General features: G+C 42.7%; 2 protein-coding genes and 1 long non-coding RNA gene across 6 annotated transcripts in view; 2 read left to right on the forward strand and 1 right to left on the reverse strand.

The window, feature by feature from the left end:
- LOC139281128 (uncharacterized) overlaps window positions 1-4,199 on the forward strand; it is a 44,658-nt gene extending 40,459 nt beyond the window's left edge. Inside the window, exon 3 of the long non-coding RNA XR_011596828.1 lies at window positions 4,084-4,199. This is a non-coding gene — a long non-coding RNA (uncharacterized lncRNA). The remainder of the gene's footprint in view (window positions 1-4,083) is intronic.
- Window positions 4,200-4,741: 542 nt separating this feature from the next.
- Window positions 4,742-14,547, forward strand: part of cops3 (COP9 signalosome subunit 3) — a 283,931-nt gene continuing 274,125 nt past the window's right edge. Inside the window, exon 1 of the mRNA XM_070901098.1 lies at window positions 4,742-4,745. The gene's annotated coding sequence lies outside the window, so the exon portion shown is untranslated. The remainder of the gene's footprint in view (window positions 4,746-14,547) is intronic.
- Window positions 8,383-14,547, reverse strand: part of parn (poly(A)-specific ribonuclease (deadenylation nuclease)) — a 160,146-nt gene continuing 153,981 nt past the window's right edge. For 2 of the 4 annotated variants that reach the window (XM_070901094.1, XM_070901092.1), the window contains 2 exons: window positions 13,337-13,473; window positions 8,383-9,246 (listed from right to left, as the gene is read on the reverse strand). In XM_070901094.1, coding sequence (XP_070757195.1) covers window positions 13,355-13,473 — 119 coding nt within the window. In that variant the 3' untranslated portion in view covers window positions 8,383-9,246; window positions 13,337-13,354. The remainder of the gene's footprint in view (window positions 9,247-13,336; window positions 13,474-14,547) is intronic. The other 2 variants (XM_070901093.1, XM_070901095.1) reach the window with 2 other exon arrangements.

A 14,547-nucleotide genomic window follows, 5' to 3' on the forward strand; every position in this document is an offset into this window, starting at 1 on the left:
AAAGGAGATGGTTGGGGCCAGGGAACTGTTAAAATGACGGAGGGGGTCGGAGGAGTTGCGGATGTATGTGGGAAGAGAGTGGACAAGAGGAGAAAAAAAAGAGCCGAGATAGGAAGAAATAAGTCCTGTGGAGCAAGAACAGGCTGAAACGATGGGGTCTACCGGGGCAGTCCTGTTTGTGGATCTTGAGAAGGTGGTATAAGCGGGCTGGGCAGGGTTGGGGAACCGAGCTTGGTGGCTGTGGAGGGAAGATCTCCAGAGGAGATGAGGTCAATGACGGTCTGGGAAATTATGGCTTGATGTTCAGTAGTGGGGTCATGGTCCAGGGAGAGGTAGGAGGAGGTGTCAGAGAATTGGTGATCAGCCTCTGCAATGTAGAGGTCGGTTTGCCAAACAGCACCACCCTTGTCAGCAGGTTTAATGACAAGGTTGGGGTTGGATCTGAGCGAGCGGAGTGCTGTAAGTTCAGAGGGGGGTAGGTTGCAGTGTGAGGGGAGCAGTGAAATTGAGACTGATGTCCCGTCGGCAGTTTGCAATGAAAAGATCGAGAGAGGGTAAGAGGCCAGAGGGAGGGGTCAGGTAGAGCGAGAATTCTGAAAACATGAGAGTCAACTATGTGGGGGGCGGGGGGGGGGGGAAAGGAAATAGAAGACTCCTGGCCGAAGAAGTGGGCACGGAGGCGAAAGCAGTGGAAAAAGAGCTCAGCATTGTGCCGAGCTCAAAATTCATTGAGGTGGGGGGCATAAGGGGATGAAGCTCAGACCTTAGATAGATCCATCACAGACCTTCCCTTTTCTTTTTTCTACTTCCTCTTTCAGAATGTGCTCTTAAGAATGTGCTCTTTTCGAACATTTGGCAGTTCTGATGAAGGGTCGTCGACCTGAAACGTTAACTCTGTTTTTCTCTCTATAGATGCTGCCTGACCCGCTGAGATTTCCAGCATTCTCTGGTTGGACATATTCCTGGGATGTATCATCCCATGACCTCACACCTCCAACCACCCCACCCCCACACTCCCACTATTGGTCACCCGACACGTCCATCCTCGCAGCACCCCACCTTCCCACACCAATTGGAAAGTGAACACTCTTCAGTACCTGATTGGATGATTCAAGACTGTCGGTCAAACAAACTTCCCCTCCCCCACCCCCCATTTCTAAAAATTTTTATATAACTAATAAACAAAAAAGTGTTCCTATTATTTTTCTCCTGGGTTGCTCGCAGCAGTGTCCTGGAGATTAGTGTTCAATTCCTGGAGACTCCAGTGCAATCCTGAGAGGTTGGCAACCCTACTCAAGTCTGGAATTTTGGTCAAGTTCCAGACAAGCTGCCTGCTGGGCCATTGGAATATTAGCACAGATTTATACATCAATAGAAATTTGTGCCGCTGGAGAGCAGAGGAAGGAAAGAAAAACATTAAGACACAGTTACGTTGTGTGATTGTCTAACGTGAACAATGAATTAGTAGCTGAGAATGTAGGTGTGAAGAGCATGAAAACCAGTTAGCCTAACATCTGTGGTTGGGAAAATGTTGGAGTCCATTATTAAAGAAGCAGTAGCAGGACATTTGGATAAGCAAAATTCAGTCAGGCAGAGTCAGCATGGATTTATGAAAGGAAGTCATGTTTGACAAATTTGCTGGAGTTCTTTGAGGATGTAACGAACAGGGTGGATAAAGGGGAACCAGGGATGTGGTGTATTGGACTTCCAGAAGGCATTTGACTAGGTGCCACATAAAAGGTTACTGCACAAGATAAATGTTTACGGGATTGGAGGTAATATATTAGCATGGATACAGGATTGGCTAACTAACAGAAAACAGAGAGTCGGATAAATGGTTCATTCTCTGGTTGGCAATCAGCAACTAGTGGGGTGCCGCAGGGATCAGTGCTGGGATCCCAACTATTTACAATCTATATTAATGACTTGGAAGAAGGGACTGTGTAACGTAGCCAAGTTTGCTGATGATACAACGATGGGAGGAAAAGCAATGTGTGAGGAGGGCACAACAAATCTGCAAAAGGACATAGACAGGCTAAGTGAGTGAGCAAAAATTTGGCAGATGGAGTATAATGTTGGAAATGTGAGGTCATGCACTTTGGCAGAAAAAAAATCCAAGAGCAAGTTATTATTTAAATGGAGAAAGATTGCAAAGTGCTGCAGTACAGCGGGACCTGAGGATACTTGTGCATGAAACACAAAAGGATAGTATGCAGGTACAGCAAGTGATCAGGAAGGCCAATGGAATCTTGGCCTTTATTGCAAAGGGATGGAGTATAAAAGCAGGGAATTCTTGCTACAGCTATACAGGGTTTTGGTGAGGCCACACCTGGAATACTGCGTGCAGCTTTGGTTTCCATATTTACGAAAGGATATACTTGCTTTGGTGGCAGTTCAGAGAAGGTTCAGTAGGTTGATTCCTGAGATGAGGGGGTTGACTTATGAGGAAAGGTTAAGTAGGTTGGGCCTCTACTCATTGGAATTCGGAAGAATTAGGTGTGATCTTATTGAAACGTATAAGATTATGAGGGGGCTTGACAAGGTGGATGCAGAGAGGATGTTTCCACTGATGGGGGCGACTAGAACTAGACGACTTGATCTTAGAATAAGAGGCCGCCCATTTAAAATTGAGATGAGGAGAAATTTCTTCTCGGAGGGTTGTAAATCTGTGCAATTCGCTGCCTCAGAGAGCTGTGGAAGCTGGGACATTGAATAAATTTAAGACAGAAATAGACAGTTTCTTAACCGATAAGGGGATATGGGGAGTGGGCAGGGAAGTGGAGCTGAGTCCATGATCGGATCAGCCATGATCTTATTAAATGGCAGAGCAGGTTCGTGGGGCCGTATGACCTACTCCTGTTCCTATTTCTTATGTTCTTAAATCATCATTGGTGATGGATGGATTGTTATTGTGCAATGTGCTGGGGTCATCAACTGAACTTGGGCTCAGAAATTTTATTTACTCAACAGCCGCCATTTATATAGTGCCTTTATCTTAAAAACTGGGCCAAGGCACTTCAAAATTAGAAATAAATGACAGAGTTTGGGAGAGGCGATTAGGATGGGTGGCCAAAAGTCTGGTCAAATAGATTTTTTGAGAAGGTTTTTAAAGCATGGAGGGACGGGGGGAGTTTCGGGAGTTCCAACGAACAGGTCCAAGGTGGAGAGGAAAGAACAATGTATATAAAATCAGAATCTGAGGATGGGAGCGTGCAGGAGGCACACGGCTGGAGGAGTTTGCGTGGCGGAGGAACTTCTTCACCCAGAGAGTGGTGAACCTGTGGAATTCTCTACCACAGAAAGTTGTTGAGGCCAATTCACTAAATATATTCAAAAAGGAGTTAGATGAGGTCCTTACTACTAGGGGGATCAAGGGGTATGGCGAGAAAGCAGGAATGGGGTACTGAAGTTGAATGTTCAGCCATGAACTCATTGAATGGCGGTGCAGGCTAGAAGGGCCGAATGGCCTACTCCTGCACTTATTTTCTATGTTTCTATGAAAGTGGGGCACGGCCATGAATTTGAAGACTGCAGAAGACAAAGATTTTAAATTGAATGCTTTGAGTACAGGGTGATGAGTGAATGGAACTTAAGTGACTGCGATTGTGATTGAGTTTATGGGAGACCAGCAAGCAGAGAAGGTGTAATGAGGCTGGAGATGAACAGGCATGCATCAGGATTTCAGCAGTGGAGAGGTGGAGGCAAGCAATGTTGCAGTTAGAAATGGGTGGTCTTGGTGATGGATATGATGTGGATGATATTGGGGGGTAAAGTAGGGAAAAGGGTATCAGGAGGCAGTCAGAGTTAAGAAACCTTGAATTGTGCTGGCTCTTATGAATTATCCTGGAGTAGTAGGCAATTTTGGCAATGCAGATCCGAAATAGCAAAATGCAGTGCGTGTCGGATGTTCCATGTGCGTAAAATCAATGCCAGCTACTTACAGTGCGGTCTCCAGGCAGGATTTATGGGGGAATTACCCAATCAGCGATATTCTGGCCGGGAATAGAGGTGTCACTCTCTGCAGCTGTTCTCATTTCCTTGCAGCACTTATAAATCTTCATAATTTGTTCTTCACCATTACAGGATTGTCAGCTGTTAAGACGTTGCAGTGAAATCTTGCATCAGATTAGATCAGGACAGAACAAAAATGATTCTGAAGCAACAGATGATCTCAGTCTTACAGCTACCACCTCTCCAAAGTAGGTGAAGACCAGAACTTTACTTTTAAATGTGACAAAAGGCATGATGATATTAACAGGTTCTGACTGTACAGTATTCTATTCAAGCCTGCATCATTCCCAAATCACCGATCCACTCAGTAATTTCTGGCCAAATTTGGAAAGTCATCCTAGCTGTGATATCTGTACTCTAATGCAGGAACTTCACTAAAATAATTTGCACCACAAATGAAAAGGGTTTCAACAAGGAACACCACTCAAAATAAATTAAAGTAGAAATACAACAAAAAACATTTTAAATGAAGGCCTCATAAGCAGGAAGTAGGAAGTTGCAGTTTTAATCGGTTTAGATCGAAAAACTTGTGCCCAGTGCTGTGGCTCATTAATAATTTCCTGCCGGTCTATAACCACTAACAACACGTCAGTTGTGAATGAATCCCAACAGTCAAAATCAGAGCCTTCAGTATAATGGATATTCACACAGCTTGTGGTACCCAGACACACGTCTCAGGAGGCACAAGGAGTCTATTTTAAGGTGAGAAAATATCAGGAAACTATCAGACACCTGTTAATACTCATCAACAACCACCTGACAACTACTTTCAGGAACGACCTCCGAAGCAAGTGTCTCCATTGGACCAGTAGTAACAAAAAGGCAATCATTCTCCTACAACTCATTTACTGGTATTAAAACAGCAACAATTTAAGCTTTTAAAAATATTTTAAAATTAGATGGGAGTATTCGATGGAATGTAAAAACTTTCCCATCTCTGTAATTGAGACTTTTGTACAGCTATCCTCCTCTTGCAAGCTTCTCTAAAAGAGTATAAAAGGCACAAGTTCATGCAAGATTTGTATGTATACTGCAAAATAAAGACAAAGAAAATAAAACAGTGGATTGTTGTGAATTTACTCCAACAGAAAACCTCAGCATCCCAAGCAGCAAATACGGATGGGAAACATTCAGAGAAAACGTCCAAAATATATGAAAAAAAATTCTTAACACTGTAAGAGGGAGTATTTTCAAAAGATTCGGCCTTTGGAATGAATATCTGTTGCTAAAATGGTTAAAAATTTGTCCCAATGTAAAACATTCATGTTTCCGCTTTATGGGAAGATTCAATAAATAGTGTAACTATTTATACTGCACTTTTTTTGATAGACATGCGTCGGTCAAGCCCCGCCCCCGTCAAGTTCTGCCACCTCCTCTCCCCGAATCATTTCCTCCACGTGGTGCCGAGAAGCAGGACCTGAGGCCCGAGACTCCTCTCTTTTCTCCCCTGCCCCCACTCCTGACTCTCTTCTCCCGCTCAGGCCCCAGCCCCTCTTGGGGAGGCCCAGAGGACCGTCGAGCGGCGGGGGGCCCCTGAGAGGGGCATGAAGGGAGAGAGGGGCTGGAGGAGAGGGAGAAAGAGTGAGTGAGAGACTGGGGGAGGGGGAAGGAAAAGACATTGGTGGGGGGGGGGGGGTGGGGGAAAGAGAGGGGGGAAAATCGGAGGGGAGAGAGGGAACTCAGAAGACGGATCACGTTCTTCCAAGCCCTTACAAGGGACATTGTTTGGAGTGGATGATATCCAGAAGTCATGACACTGTCACTATTCACTTGATACCAAATAAACCGGTTAACAATCCGTACACAATGCTGCCCCATCCATGGTGGTGTGGGGGCAGGGGAAGGATGCACTTGGACTGGGGTAAGGCACTTCGGCTAGGGGAGGGATGGACTGGGGTAAGGCACTTCGGCAAGGGGAGGGATGTACTTGGACTGGGGTAAGGCACTTCGGCTGGGGGAGGCGTGCACTTGGACTGGGGGAGACATGCATTTGGACTGGGGGAGACATGCATTTGGACTGGGGTAAGGCACTTTGACTGGCCCTTGCTGTCTTCTGGGGAGCTCTGTGCTCTGTCACTTCAGGAAGTCAAAACGGATCGAGTTACAATTTGCAAAGTCAATGAGACCTTGGGATGGGTGGTTCCAGTTACACATTCCGTGAAACTTCAGGGTGTAGCTTATCCTCCAAGGTGGCCAATCATAGATTGGAGCATGGTGGCCATTTTTGCAGTACAAATAAGCATGTCCTTCAATAAACTCATAGGAAGGAAAGTATTCCCATATCAATGCAAGCCGACAGTTTTAAAAAGTTTGTTACAATTTATGTTTTGCAGATTCTGATTTCAGCTTCATATTCAGAACATTTTTGCAGATGAGGAAATATAATAGTTTCACACACAATGTGGCAATGAAATTCAGTACAGATCAAAACTGTTAATTAGAAGCCCATGGTGGAAATTAGCCCAATTACCTATTTAAATTAAAAATCCTTTGGCAATGAATTTAAACCCTCAAGTACCAGCGGATTCCCAGTATCTCAAGTCAAAAGTGCCTCCTTATCCTCACTTACCATACATGAAGACATGTTTTAAGGGTTATTTTGACCCTCAACATACTGCAACAAACGCTTATGAAATGTTAATTTTGTTTTCTGCACTCCATTGAAAGAGTTCTTTTTATAGACAAGGGAAGCTATGAATATGAACAATGTAAAATTGTACCTGCTGTTTAGTTGGCTTTAAGACGCAGCTTAAAAGACCACAAAAACATGTGACTCACAGTTTGTGTTTCACGGTACTCCTAGCACTTAAAATAATGGCAGCACAACAGGACATGTTTGTTTCCGAGACTCGGGGTTCATTGCTGGCTTTCCCTGGATTGTAGTCTCGGCCGAGAGTCTGGCGTGGTAACTTCCCCCTCCTTTCCCGCATGAGAGAATGCACGGGTTGGGGGGGGGGGGGGGGGGAGGGGGGGGGGGAAATGGGAGGGGGGAGAACATTAGCATGACAACTCATGCAGCAACAAGCTGCAGATGCCCCAACCAGGTTGATATGCGACGTCAAATATGGTCGCGTGATCTTCAATATTGGATGGAGCGCAAAGGCGACACTTCAACACCAGTACAAAAGCAAAATACTGCGGATGCTGGAACTCTGAAATAAAAACAGACACTGCTGGATATACTCAGCAGGTCAGGCAGCATCTGTGGAGAGAGAAAAATAAAGTTAACATTTCAGGTTGATGACCTGTACTGAATTTCAATGACCTTTCAGTGACCTGAAAGGTTAACTGTATTTCTCGGATTTTCTGATTTTATGACAACTTCAACACATTTTCCTTGAACAAAGTATATTTAAACAATAATTTTTAAAAAAGGGAATTTTTCACCATGGGCTTGCAGTACAGAAGCTGGTTGGTTGGCACAACAGCTTTATACCGGTGTTTACGCTCCACACGAGCCTCCTCCTGCCCTTTTTCATCCAACCCTACCCATCAACATACCCACCTGCATTCCCACTCTGACACCTCTGTCCTCGGCCTCCTACACTGTTCCAACGAGGAACAGCACCTCATCTTTCGTTTAGGCATTTTACAGCCTTCTGGACTCAACATCGAGTTCAAAAATTTCAGAGTGTAACCGCTGCCAATCTTTGGCTCCCTTCCCTCTTCCCCTCCCCGAGCTGGTTTCTTTTTTTCTCCTCATCTCTAATGATGATAGATGGTCATTATCCCGCCATTCACACCCTATCTCGACTTATGTTTTTCTAACTCCTGGCATTACCATTTGAATTTGGGCCATCATCCCTTTTGTCTCTCTAAATTCTCTTGTCTTCCAACCTATCACAGACTTTCCCTTTTGTTCTTTCTTCCCCTCCCCCTTTCAGTGCTGGTTAAGAATCTGTTCTTTTCGAACACTCTCCAGTTCTGACAAAGGGTCATCGACCCGAAACGTTAACTCTGCTTCCTCCAGCATTTTCTGTTTTTATTCCAGATTCCAGCATCCGCAGTATTTCGCTTTTGAACATATCCTTCTATTCCTTTCTCCCTCATATGTGTATCTAACTTCCCCTTAAATGCATCTATGCTATTCGCCACAACTAATCCCTATGGTAAGGAGTCCCACATTCTAACCACTCTCTGGGTAAAGAGATTTCTCCTGAATTCCCTATTGGATTTATCTAATATTTATAACCCCTAGTTCTGGCCTTGCCCGCAAGTGGAAACATGGTAAAACATTCTACACTTTTGATTTGAAAGGCAGATTTCTACAAAGGTACAGTTGCTTCTGACCATCCATTGCAAGAAGAGACTTTCACACAAATAAAGATCATGTCACTTGTAGTAAGAAAATTGTCTTTAATTTTCCTTCATGAAATTTTAATTTTCTTCATGATACAAAAAACTTTAAATATGATACAAAACTCACTGTTGGCCCCCAAAAAAGAATAACGTCTCTTTTGCGTGCGCGCACACATACACACACACACACACACACACACACACACACGTACAAAGAGAGTCTGGTGTACAATGCAACTTCCGACATACAAGGCTGAAAGCTCAGTACAGTCCACACCAGTGAACACAAACAAAAGGATCGACGCAACACAGTCACCGTTCTTATTGCAAGGACGACGATAATGCTTTGAGCATCCCTAAAAAAAAAAATCTGAACATAGAAGTCAGGTGACATTATTGATAATCAAGTCATTAAATTTACTGGAAATACAACTGATGTAATATACACACACATATATATTATATATATATATATATATAATATATATGTGCTGAACAGTGATTATATTGTTTTGGAATACGAAACAAACATCTCATGTAGCTGGTACAAGGCAACTTCCAATCTTGGTTGATGCCCTACGCCATCAGTGGTACAGGACTGGCTTGAAATGCAGCTCGTGAAACTAGTGATACCATTGGAAGATTCGGGATGCAATCAAACCCCATCTCATTCTGAACAAAACAAAAAACCCGACTAAAACACAATGTAATGTTGGCTCCTGTTTGTACAGTTAAAACAAATTATTTTCGACAAAGACTTTTAAAAAAGTTGTCGTGCACCACATGAAGATTGGAGCACATGGATCAGTATGGCTTGCAAGTGTGGCGTCTGGTCACTGCGTTATCTAGAAGATACCACTTTGTTCATCCAACGTGCTTCATGTCACCATGTGTCTGGGACCTCAAATAACTCGGCCTGTGTGTTTACACTGCTGCCTATTTAGAAACAAATAAAGATAAAGTTTGGGTACAGTAAACCATCTGTATTAGGAAAGCCTTGCCATTACTTTAAATATGTTGTACTAAACACTGGTAAACAGACACCATTCTGAAATGCCATAATACTATTAATGAGTAAACAGAACAAAACTGTATAAGGCCACACTATCCTTACATTGCATGCGTCTGATTTAAAAAAAACAATCTTTTTCCATGCAACTGTAATTTGATTGCCTGGAAATTGACTTTTACTATGCATTTTAGACTATCACAAACATTGCCATAATGCCACACTTGCATTAAAAGGACAAGTAAAGGCCTATCTTAACAGCTCACCAGCACTCTAGATATACTGGCTACATTTCAAACAGCTTTCTTGCAAGACAAAAGACAAAGATAAATACTCTTGGTTACATCCATTCACCATACCCCCACCTGTAAACACCTTCTTGAATCCTCTAGTCTTGAAAACATCGAAGCACACAAGGGCACAGTTCTATAAAACAGCAACTGCCCTCCAGTATCCTGCCCAAGTAGCCATTTTGCACATGTATGGATAATGTCCGTCAGCCATTGCACCCAAGCCCAATCCTGTTCTCAGCTGTCATACTATACAATTCTAGCAAGGATCTCTGGATAGTGATTTCTCTTCTGAAGCCTGGGGAAGCTGTCAATAATTGCATCACCCCCACTGCTTTGCTAGCTGAGAATAGCTGGCAGCACAGTTCCAGGACTGAATCAGAGAGCAGAGGCATTAGCCGTCGCTCAGTTGGTAGCACTCTCACCTATGAGCCAGAAGGTCGTGGATTCAAGCCCCACTCCAAAGACTGGAGCATATAATCTAGCCTATCACTCTAGGGGAGTACTGAAGGAGTACTGCACTGTCAGAGATGCCATTTTCAGATGAGACGTTAAACAGAGCCCCGTCTGCCCTCCGAGGTGGGTGTAAAAGATCCCATGGCATTATTTCAAAGAACGGGTGAATTCTCCCCGGTGTCCTGGCCAATATTGATACCTCAATCATCATCATTGTCTGTGGGACCTTGCTATGTGCAAGTTTGCTGCTGCGTTTCCTACATTACAAGAGTGACTACACTTTAAATGTGCTTCATTGGCTGCAAAGCTTTGGGTCGTGAAAGGCGCTGTATAAATGAAAGTCTTTCTTTCTCATCTGGATGACCTCAGTACCACTCCACATGGCACATTTGCCCACTGAACCATCAGGGGAACAGAGTTCGATATTTTCTGCAGAGTTCGAAACTATTCAATGCAATAACAAAACTTGAAAAAAATGAAAAAGGTTTGAAAAAACTTGGGAATCAATTCGGCTATTTTAAAAAAACTACAGGAACTTTTCCCACAAGAGCTGAAATAAGTTATAGAACACACGCTAATCATACCGATGCAAATTTGGAAATGTGCCCGAGGAATAAAAAATGGCTACTTACTGACCCAGAGAAACAATGAATTGGGTCAATGAAAGAGTAAAACTATTTTAGATGAATGCAAGCCTCATTAAAGATTCGAGGCAAACAAACCTTGCACTTAAGATTCAAGCAGAGCACAACACCAGTTTCGTTCAGAGTTAGCCTTCAGTATCCCCATTCTCACTAAAGCAAAACATATGGGGGGGGGGGGCAGGGAGAAGGCAAGGGAAGAACCAGGCCTGTGCCTCTAGTCACTTAGTGTGCAGGTAGGACATGGGTTGATTCACCCTTCCTCCCTTGGTTCTTTTCCTCTATTTATCACCATCATCGATGGCTCGGCTAAGACAGGCAATGTAGCTCCATTCTATTAATTCAATTGCACAGCCTGTCAGTACACCCAATGCAGTCATTGGATCATCACTTATGTTGACCAACTTTAAAACTTTTGCTACAACAGTGAAAAAAAATTAGATGTCAACTCAAAGTTAATCAATTTCACTTTGTATTTCCTCTTCTATGAAAAAAGCCACATTATCCATCTCATCACCTATGGGTGCAGGTCTTTGTACACATCTAAAGTTTGCAGTCTGATGGAGGTGGGGGTGTGCAGCTATTTTTGCAAAGAACAGATAAACCATTAATTAAAAAAAAGGTGAACTGAACATGGACCAAGAGTAATCCACGGCACTAATTTGCATGTTTGCACACTGAATTGTGAGGTGAGCACATTAATATGAAGATCCCTCTAATGGAATTCAGCTTCAGTTACTCGAGTATTGTAAACACTGTAGTCCAAAACAAGTTGAAATCCACGAGAGGGGGGATCTAAATCCCTATCCAAAGTGCAAACCTTTTTTTAATTCGGCATTATGGATTCCCAGCTTGCACATTAACATTAGTTATTAATGAAAGCAACTCCAATGTTGGGTTAATTATTTTTGTCCTTTAAAAAGTCACAATCAAATTGAACAGCGCAAAATTTATTTCATCAAGAGTCTCGTCTGCTCTAGCAAGTGAGACATTTTGTGAACCATGACTTCAAAGATAGCAGGGAGACTTTTAAAAGGACTGGGGGTCCCGTGAAGTTGTAACCTAGCTTTGCACAAGGAATCTCCCATACAGTATCTATCCCTGTTATATACTAAACTATTTAGTCCTCATGATATCAACTACCAGCTTTTGGGGTGGTGGGGGCACCCATTACATATGGATAGAAAACCAGCCTACCTATGAACGTCATTGTAATCATGGGTCAGTGGATAGGTCCAACTTAATCAACAAACCTAGGTAAGACTTCTCTGTATCGAAGTCTTGTCAAAGTTTTTCCTGCAGAAGGATGTTATTTACTGTACATAGACTATGCGGAACAAAATGAGGTTCAAAATGCCAGGCTCAAGAAGCTTTTCAAAGCAAGTCTTTTCCAAAGTAAAATCATAATGAACTATTTTCATTGTCCAACATGCAAGAAACAGCTACTCGTTTAAATATTTTGCTTTGACTGCAGCCTGGGACTTCTGCTGGACCGAAAACCAAACCTATACAAGGGATTTCTCTTCAGCGTTTACTAAGCAGTTTTGTACTTAGTGAGTTAGACATTTGCATTCATAGGTATTTATTAGAATTGTTAAATATTTCTTATACCATTAAGTGCATTCAAGTACAACCATAGCATTCCACTCTCAATTAAATGCACTTTCAAGAACTTGGCTCCACTCTAATGCAATACAGATTTTTAAGCGATTTAAATTATACACTGGTTAAACCAATGTGCCAGAAACTAATTCATCTCTTGAAATAAACAAGAAATTCAGTTGAATTTGGAAGTGTCAGTGGAAAAGAACCGCTTGAAAACTTACATCATTACACTTAACCCGGGTATTAGAGAGTACACGAGTATTTTAAAATAAAGTCATTAACTCCACAAAAAACTGATTATGCATTGGCTATTAATTCAAGGCATTACATTACATACTTCAGGTAATTTAAGAGCAAGGGTTACAGTCCGAGCTGACACTTGATATGGTTAACTTTAGCAAGTTCTCAGTTAAGGGGACATGGGTTTACATTCTACTCCACGGCCACACATCAGCATTCAAGGCCAAACACAAATCCAGAACTTGCTCGACCAGTTAAAAGTAGCAAGGCACAAAGAACGAATTCTCAAAAGTATTCAATGTAAAAACATGCAAGGAATCAGAGCCATCAACAGTCTGAGACAACAGCTAACATTTTAAAATTAGGAATCCAGGTCATTTAAAATCGTTTGAGATCCAAGTAAACTGGAGCATACAGATGCGTGCACCTTGAGAAAATATACAGTGAGAAATCTCACACAGGAGAACAAGAAGAATTGTGGCAAGTGGAGTCAATCTTCATTTGAAGAATCACAAATACTGTACTTTATAAAAATATATATGATGCAAGTCATTTCATCCCCTTTCCATTACTATACAGGTAAACTCTGTTCCATTAGCAGCATCCTGGGAAGACAGCTAATATATATGTACTGAACACAAGATTGCTTTCTAAAAGCAAAGAAGCTGGTTGAAGAATATTACTCATTGAAAATGATCCAACCAAAGGTAGGTAATATTATTGGATTGCTTGACATACTAGTGGGGCTTTTTGATTTGCTCTGAAAATCTGCATCAAGGACTAACCTGCCAAAATTCAATACCTCAGCTGAAGTACACGTCAACAGCAACACTGGTCAAAAGGAGGAGCACTGCTGCAAGTGACAATCTTAATAAGACTGCCATGGCTCTCGTCAAATTGGTAATTTCAGGACATCCCTTACCTACAAGATAGCAACAGTGCAACAGAAATTTGATAAGTAGTTCAGTACGGAGTACACTCGATATCCTGCCAACCAGCTCGCTTTTGGTTTGCTCACTTTTCTTGCTGAAACAAAACTAGCTAGCTGTTTGCAATATAGTGAAGTTCACAGAACAGACTCAAAAGTAAGTAATGAATTTATGGAACATCAAACCAAGATCCTTTGGAGGGGGTGGGAGAAGATCAGCTCGTTCACTAGACTCCAGCACCAGATGATTTATTTCAGAACGTGGAAACTGGAGAATGTTCTCCTGCAGCTCATCAATGCAAATGTGATGGAGTAGAAACGGAACACCGTTGTGCTGTTCTACAGGCATAAAACGGAAATAACGCAGGCCAATTTCGTGGACCAAGACTGGGTCAGGCCATTTTTCAGGCATCCCTGAACAGGTGTTAGGCTTCTTACATGTGTAAATGTGGGGCCCCATCACCTGTTTTATGCTTCCCCTGGATAATAGGATACTGATGAGCAGAGAAGGAGCCGGGCCTGCTCCGCTTAGGATTCTTCAGCAGCTGTTGTGGCCACCAATAAAAAGGCTAGAGTTTTGTTATTTAAACAAATTTAGAAAATCGTTCTTGTGGAGCTAGGAGGAGCAGAAGCCCCGACTCACAGTACTCCCAGTGAGGCAATCATCCTGACTTTCATCTTAAAATGGGCGTGCTGTGCGTGGAGATACGACTGATGCGGCCAGCAGCATATGTAAATAAATGTCAATAAGGCCAGAGGCCCAATTTTGAGTGGGCCTCTGGCCTCCCGATTGGGCCATGCTTCATGCGTGGCACCCACTTCAGGGTTGAAAATGGGCTTAAAAAGGAATTTCCACCCCAATATGTACAATGGCAGCAATCTGGACACTTGAAGTCCAGAATTCAGGGTAATCCAAACCAAAGAACTCTTGGTCATTGACCAATTGGAACAATTCAATACAGCCCCCACTCCTTTCTGTGTAATCCTGGTCCATTGGAGTTGCTAAACTCAATAAAGGATTTTGTTCAAGGAATTTTCAGAGTCCAAGTTAGCCCCACCTGGTGATTT

This window comes from Pristiophorus japonicus, chromosome 15, assembly GCF_044704955.1.
Source record: "Pristiophorus japonicus isolate sPriJap1 chromosome 15, sPriJap1.hap1, whole genome shotgun sequence".
NCBI lineage: Eukaryota > Metazoa > Chordata > Chondrichthyes > Pristiophoridae > Pristiophorus > Pristiophorus japonicus.